Source organism: Gavialis gangeticus, unplaced genomic scaffold, assembly GCF_001723915.1.
Source record: "Gavialis gangeticus isolate Ggan-Ray unplaced genomic scaffold, GavGan_comp1, whole genome shotgun sequence".
In the NCBI taxonomy this organism is placed as follows: Eukaryota; Metazoa; Chordata; order Crocodylia; family Gavialidae; genus Gavialis; species Gavialis gangeticus.
This window is the reverse complement of record NW_017728992.1, coordinates 101,662,327-101,670,159: the sequence shown is the minus strand read 5'-3', so window position 1 is coordinate 101,670,159 and position 7,833 is coordinate 101,662,327. Positions and strand designations below refer to the sequence as shown.

Here is a 7,833-nt window from a genome sequence, read left to right as displayed (position 1 = left end):
TCACATCGTTACAGTTCGTTGTGTGTTACCAATTTATGAGCTGTTGACCAGCCCTAGGACTATCCAACAGGCAGCCGCACCTACCTCGTCAGAGGTAGAAAGCAAGGGCTTGTTGGAGAACCCTGTGGGCCAACAGACCCCTTTGTTTGTTCAGCTGTTTGTTCACTATAACTGAAGACATCGTTTCCTACTAAGCGTAAGTTAAATAAATTTCATCTTGTTTAAGGAACCAATACACTTCCTGTGCCGCTCAGACTCCATCGCCAAAACTCCCACCTGTCCATATCTAATTTGCCACCACCCAGCCACACCACTGTGACCAACACCGTGAGCTTGGCTTGCCAGCTCCGTGTTGCTTGACACCATGCAGGTGAAGTTACATTACGCTTATACCATAATAAGTTAAGCTGTGTTCAAGTTAGATTGTGCTGTGAGCTGCCACATGTTAAGTATTAATACCATTTTTTGCCTGTACTTGCCACTAGAGGGCTGGTGACTAGGGGCATAACTAGGAGCCAGGTCACCTGTGTTCTAGTTCTACTTGGGGCAGGGGGCTAGGAGTGCTGCATCCTGGGGTTCTGGAGGACTGCAGATTGCTCATTTCATCTCCGTGGAGTAGACTGAAGTTCCCATAATACAAGGTAAGTAGTGCAGCCCAGAATTAACCCTCACCTGAGGTAGTGTAACTTTGAGATTCTCAGAGGGCACACAGCATGAGTTTAATGAGCTTTATTGTGTGGATGCTAGTGTTTTAAGTACCCTTAGTATGGTCTAAGTGTAGTAAGTAACTTCACCCATAGTTTACATTGGCAGCACTAAATTCAACTCAAAAAACAATGGTGGTGCTATTTCATAGGTGGAGGGAGAAAAAAATTGGGGAGGGCTGAACATGTGCATGCACACATGTGCCCCCTCTCCAGGAAAGTCTGTGTGGGGAGGGGGAGGGAATGGGGCTGGGACCAGGCAGGGATTGGGATGGAACAGAGTGGAGCCAGGCCCACTGCACCCATGTGGCCATCCCTTCCCCCATGCCCAGGGTCAATGCCAGGTGCTAATGCCAATGAACCTGCCGCCCCCAGCCTGACATTCCCTCCAGCAGGGCCCAGAGCAGAGGGCCAGAGAAGTGACAGCCTTGGCTGCACTGCCAGGCCAGAGGGGATGGAGTTCCTGTGACCCCTCTGGCTGCCCCACCAGTCCCTACACAGCTGGGGCAGGGCAGAGTATGGTATGAATCCGCAGCTCATCCAGGGCTGTGGGGAGGGGGTGGTGGCTCCCACTGCTGCACATCCCAGGAGACATGGCGGGGTGGATGCCCCCCATCTGTGCAAGGCAGGGTGTGCTGCCACTGTGGGCTGGGGCTGAGGCAGCGCCGGTCTTTTTCTGGTGCAGCGGAGGGGGCTGTGCTACGCTGAGGGCAGGCAGCAGTGGCACTGGGAGGGGGGGTCAGGTGGGCTGCAGTGAATCTTGGGGTGGCTGCAGCTGCCCCCACCACCTGTAGCCTCTCTCCCAGTGCTGGTGACACCTGCCCCCAAAGTAGCACAGTCCCCCTCTGCCAGGAAGAGCCCAGCACAGCCCAGGCCCCATCCTATAGTGGCAGCCCAGAACACCTTGGCTCTATCCCTACTCTGGGTGGTGGGGGCGTGGTTTGGAGCAGCGCGCCCTGGGATACTGGAGGACTGCAAATTGCTCATTTTTTATCTCCATGGAGCAGACTGAAGTTATCCTAACATGAGCTAGTTAGCATGGTCCAGAGTTAATCCTCACCTTAAGTGACATAACTTTAAGGTACTCAGAGGGCACTTAGCACAAGTTAATAAGCTTTAACATGCAGATACTTGCATTTTCAGTGCCCTTAATATGGCCTAAATGTAACATGTAACTTCACCTCCAATCTAACCCATTTTCACCCATCCCTGTATTCTATGCCAGCTTCATTTTTCCACCTTTTTGGCACTAGCAGGGTGGATCAACAACATAGGGGAGGCTTCTCAGCGCTCTCAATTGTGCTGCCTCAGTGGCCCACAGCAGACAGGAACAGCAATTGTAAGGAAAGATTTTTTTTCAACCCATGCATACCTGGAGTGGAATATGGGCAGCAATTGATGGAATCTCTGGACAATTTAGCTGACAAATTCTACTTGAACATGTGCAGAGAGATTTGCAGATGCTTGTGTCTTGGCTAAAAGCAAGCTGATTATCACTTATTTGGGTCAAATACAGATCCCTGGCACCAGAACAATCGCCAACCCAAACTGAACTCCCTGTTCTAAACAAGATCCGCTTCAAGAAATGGTCCTATTAATTCTCTAATATTGAAAAAACAGAGTGCTTTCAGAACTATAGGTGAGAGCTTCTATATCATTGCATATAATAATTGTAATTAACAATGTTGTTTTTTTCTATAACACTAAGTGGGCATGAAGGGTTAACTATGAATGTGCTACTCACAGCTTTAGTAACTGACAAGTACCGATCATAGCTGATAAGAGCAATATTAAATGATGATGCTGTGCACATGAGATTGTCCAGAAGAAGCCAAAGCTTCCAGGGACCTTTTCCAAATTCCCACTTTCCTGTCAGGATATAAGGGATATACACAGGCATACAGAATGCACCTATGGAAAGAAATCATAAATATACAATCCAGTCATAATTAAGACTGCAAAAGAAGCAAATGTGAGTGCAGAGCAGTTTTTGTGGTAAAAATATAAATAAAGATATTAGCACCAGATAACAGTTCATAGCATGATGTTCTTGTTTTCTTATGAAATCAGTGAGTAGTTTTTTAAAGAACTAGATATCAGCAAGGTTTTTATAAACTGCTGATTGTAAGGCTTTTTATTACTAATGTCCAGAGATGTATCACAATTTAAAGGGGGAGAGCTGACTCTGGTCCTTGGCCATCATATGATAATATCAACCTGTACTAAGCTAATGGAGTGAGGCAGCCACTGTTGTTTGGTTTAAATGAGTGTAATTTACCAAATGATTTCTAGCAATGTATTCCTGTCACCACCTTTGCTACCACCAGATCTTTTTTAAACACAATATTTTAGACCTGTATTTTCTAGTGTTCCCAAACCACTTGAGCAGTGAACTGATAAAATATATTTGACTGGAACATATGTGAACTGTTCTAACAGGCATGATCAACCTAAAGATAGGTTCATAAATGTCAGCACTAATTTAAAAGTGGTTCAGTTTTCAAGGTTGCAGACTACCTGCCATTCTCATCAACTTCTGTAGAATTAGGCCATGCTTAAGTACATGCATCTCGGTTTAAGAACAGCTTTAATCACCTAAGTTTGGAAATGTTATCATGTCATCATAGTTGGAAATGTAAGTCTAACTTGCCACGTCTTGTATATTCTCTAATTAGTAAAAATGAGAAATGTTATCTGTTTCTAGCACTTTTCACTGACTGAAGAAAACTTCAGGCCTATACAAGATTCAGATGGACTGTGGGAAACAAGAAGTTGATCTGAGGAGAACTGTCATTTTGTGATTGCTCCAAGAAACAAAATATTTGGAAAAAATTTCCAAAAGGATGAAGAGTGAAAGAACTGAGCTATATTAGATCACCCAGAGATTACAGAATTCCCAAACTGAAAATTTCTGGATGACAAAAAGCTTTATCCTGAACACTTTCTTCAGTTTCACCTCTTGTACTTGTCCCAAAATTAGATGGGGAACAACCAGCCATAAAATGGAAGGCTGAAAACAAAGCTTTTTGACTTTTTAATTTAATTAAACAGCAAACAGACTTTCACTGTCCTACAGCACTGTTTCATTGCTTATCAAAGGCTCCCATTACTGTAGGAGAACACTTCAGTACAACAAAACTAGTAATTGGTTATTACCTAGTTCTTCTATAGCAGCCTGTGATATTCAAAGTAATGCCATTGGGAATATGAAGGTTTACACAGCAAAGCACATAAGGTCATTGATCCCTGTTAAAGGCTGTCCCATGGACTAAGGTCCTCACTCTACACAGCATTTCAGTAATTTGTACATTTCCACATTCCAAATATTTTAATGAATCTGCCATGTAATTTACAAGATTAGCATCAAGCTCTATCTAGATTGGCAGTTAGGAAGACCAACCATACCTTGTCATGCATCCACAGATGCATCTCGAGCAGGTCCAGAGAGGAGATCCTCCCCCTTTATGCGGCACTGATCAGGCCACAGTTGGAGTACTGCATCCAGTTCTGGGCGCCACACTTCAAGAGGGATGTGGACAGCATAGAGAGGGTCCAGAGGAGGGCCACTTGCATGATCAAGGGACTGCAGGGCAGGCCCTGTGAGGAGAGACTATGGGACCTGAACCTGTTCAGCCTCCAAAAAGAGAAGGCTGAGGGGGGATCTTGTGGCCTGTTACAAACTGGTCAGGGGGGATCAGCAGGCATTGGGGGAGTCACTGTTCCCCCGAGCGCCGCAAGGAGTGACCAGGAACAATGGTCACAACCTAGCAGAGGGTAGGTTTAGGTTAGACATCAGAAGGCGCTACTTCACGGTCAGGGCGGCTAGGGTCTGGAACCAACTTCCAAGGGAGGTGGTGCAGGCTCCTACCCTGGGGGTTTTTAAGAAGAGGTTAGATGAACACCTTGCTGGGGTCATTTAACCCCAGTACTCTTTCCTGCCATGGCAGGGGGTCGGACTAGATGATCTTCTCAGGTCCCTTCCGACCCTAGAAACTATGAAACTATTGTAGATAGTGTCATAGTGTGTTGCTAACATTATCTGTAGAATATTATGTGTTTCCTGTTTGTAATACTTAATTCATACATTGACGACAAACTGTTCTGCCAGGTGAAATCCTTCCCTGGCACAGCACAAAAAGAGAGTCTATTTGTTCATCACATCTCAATGTAACATTAAAGAAAAATCTATTCCTGTTGGAGCATACAGCATACTCCCATTCTTGCCTTTGAACCCACCTACTGCGACCTCAGTTGTTGTAAATCTGTCAACACCATTTTGGCCTGCAGGTTTGTTCTTCAACATTTGGAAGCTTGCCCTCTCCCAGCAGATTAGGCGCATGTTTCCTAACATCATTCCCAGCCTGAAAGCTCCATCAGTAGAAATCTGGGACCAGAAAGAGAACATTTTAGCTGTTCAACCACGCCCCTGAAAATGTCCCTCTTTCCAGTGTCCATTTAAAAGTGCAAAGTTTGTATAGGATATCTCTTTCATCTTAGAGTAACCACCAATACTGCAGTTTTATATCATGCAAATTTTTCAAATTTGTTTGTTGAGAGAAGTGAAGACTATTTCGTTCTTTCACTCCTTAGTTCTACAATAGCAGTAGGCAGACAAGGTTCTTTGGGTAAATGTGGTATCTGTTATTAGACCAACTAAGTAGTTGGAAAAATTGTTCTTTGCTAGCTTTCGGGCACAAACACTCATCTTCAGGCATAGGGAAAGTCTACTGGTGTTTGTGTGCTTTCCTGGGTAGGATAAAAGCCAAAATGCAGGTCTGTCAAAATGCAAATGCCTGGCGGTAAGGTGTGAAAAGGTAGTTGGGGATGGGGAAAAGGGGAGAAGGTGATAAAATGTAGCTGGTAAAATGCAGACAGGTTACCTGGGGTTATCAGATGGCAGGCAGGTATAATGTGCCATAAATCAAGTGTCTGAATGGGGGATGCCGGATAACAAAATGTGCCGGTTAACTGAGTGGCCCTAGCTGCTGCTGCTTCCGCCATGTCTGAGGCATCCCTCCACCCCTCCTGCGGCATCGCTGCCCCTCCCATGACACCGCCACCCTTCCCGCAGGCCCCATGGGACAGGGAGGTGGGCCCTGCACAGCGCTGCGCGGCCTGCTATGCCCCCAGGCCATGGGGGCTCAGCAGCACAGGCTGCTTTGCCCTGGGCTGTGGGGGCTTGGAGAAACCGGAAGTGCCACAGTGGACACTCTGGTTTCACTTTTCCTTACAAACCGGCATGCCAGTTAGTGGAGCATGCTGGCTTGTAAGGTGTCGGTTACCAGAGAGTTTACTGTAAATGTTTCTTTGCAGTTAACTCATATTTATGTGTAGGAAGAGATATTCTCCTATTCTTTGATAGGTGTTTCCTCCTCATTTATTCTTGTTATGCCTCAGTGATTTCCTTTATCTTCCAAGGATGATTCCACAAAAACCTTGTGTTTTTCCTGGTTGCTAATCAATTTCTTGATATGTTCCAACTTAGTATAATTTGATATCCTCTTGTTATTGAGGAAGGTAATTCAATCAACATTGGGACTTTCTGATAACCAATAATGAATAGTTTGATTAATGGGATTTTCCTATTAATTACTGCTTGGGATTCTCTCTTGATTTACACAACTACAAGAATTTTGAAGATCCTGAGCTAAAGGGTATAAAAGAGGAATAAAACAGCTAACAGGGCACACTTCAAGAATGAGAAATCAATCTGACAAGAATAGCTGCTGTGCCCAGCTGATGTTCTAGTGAACAGATCCACACCTGGAGAAGCTGACAAGACTGAAACCACCTCTTTTGCCTGTATTGGTGAGATACTATCACTTCTACAGCTAAATATGAGGACTGTGCAAAATTTCGACAGGTGTTTCGTTTTGAAGCTGTTTCGAGCTCGAAACAGCAAAATCAAAATGAAACAAAAGGCTTCAAAGCAAAAGGAGGACATTTGAAATATTTTGAAAAATTCAAAATGTTTCAAGTTTCAAAGGCAGGCTTGACTGCAGCTAAACAGAAAATAAGGAGAGGGAGGAAGGACTGCTCTGATATTGACATCTACTTCCTGGTTTAGTTCCCCAGCTCTCTGATCATTTTTCCAGCTCTTCTTGGGGGGGGGGGGGGGGGGGGCCCCGTTCTACATGCAGGGTTTCAGCAGGCTGCCACTGCAGGCTGGGACCAGCAGTAGCTGCTTGGCACAGCCTGTGCTGAGCACTGGGAAGACTGTGGTGCTGCTGCTGGCCCCAGCCTGCAGCAGCAGCCTACTGAAACCTGGTGCACAGATTCAGGGGCCCACGCTCCCCAGATAGAGCTGTGGGAATGATCAGAGAGCTGAGAGATTGAACCCGGGGCTGGGGAATCAAACTGGGAGCTCTGGCTGACAGGTGGACCCGCCCCAGCTACCAGACAATGTGTGGTGCCCTAGCGAGCCATGCTGCACTCACATGATGGTGCAGCTGCCACATAAGTGCTGGGCAGGGAGGGTGATCTCCGCTGCCCTACGTTGCTCAGGGGGGCTCTGCCATGAGACCCCAGAGGCCCCAATCACCGCTGCAAGAGCCGGTAAGTGCGGGGCTTTTTTTGTTTTTTAAAGCTCCACACTCACCAGCTGCGGAGCATGTGGATGACAGCAAGTTGCTGCTGCTGGCTGGGGCCAGCAGCAGCACCCAAGTCTGCCTGGTGCAGCCCGCACCGAGTGCTGGGAAGAACCCAGTGCTGACACTGGCCCCAGCCAGCAGTGGCAGCCTGCTGTCATCCAGCATGCAAATCCAGGATCCCATGCCCCCTGGGAGGGCTGCAGAGCTGTGCCAGACTCCTCCCGGGGGGCATAGGCCCCTGGATCTGCATGCAGAATGACAGCAGGCTGCGAGCAAGTGATACTAATTTTGCTTTGAACAGTTTGAGGTGCAGTTTCACAAAAACCCCTGCACCTATCTCCTTGAAACCTGGCAGGCTTCATACCCTCAGAAGGGGCTACCATCCCTACAATTGTCATCTGAATCAAGCAAGAAATGACAAAGTTTAGGCATTTTCTTGATTCCCCATTATAGCCTATGGTCAAAACGCATCAAAACAGTGAAACAGTTTCAACAAAATGAGACAGAACAGTGCTTCAAAACAGCAAAATGAAACACTG

At 46.4% G+C, this 7,833-nt stretch overlaps 1 protein-coding gene across 1 annotated transcript in view; it reads right to left on the bottom strand.

Moving 5' to 3' along the window:
- The window catches only part of LOC109299633 (histamine H3 receptor-like), a 3,517-nt gene extending 866 nt beyond the window's left edge, over nt 1-2,651 (bottom strand). Inside the window, exon 1 of the mRNA XM_019520144.1 lies at nt 2,449-2,651. Within this exon, the coding sequence (XP_019375689.1) occupies nt 2,449-2,604 (156 nt within the window). The 5' untranslated portion in view covers nt 2,605-2,651. The remainder of the gene's footprint in view (nt 1-2,448) is intronic.
- Between the last annotated feature and the right edge of the window lie 5,182 nt (nt 2,652-7,833).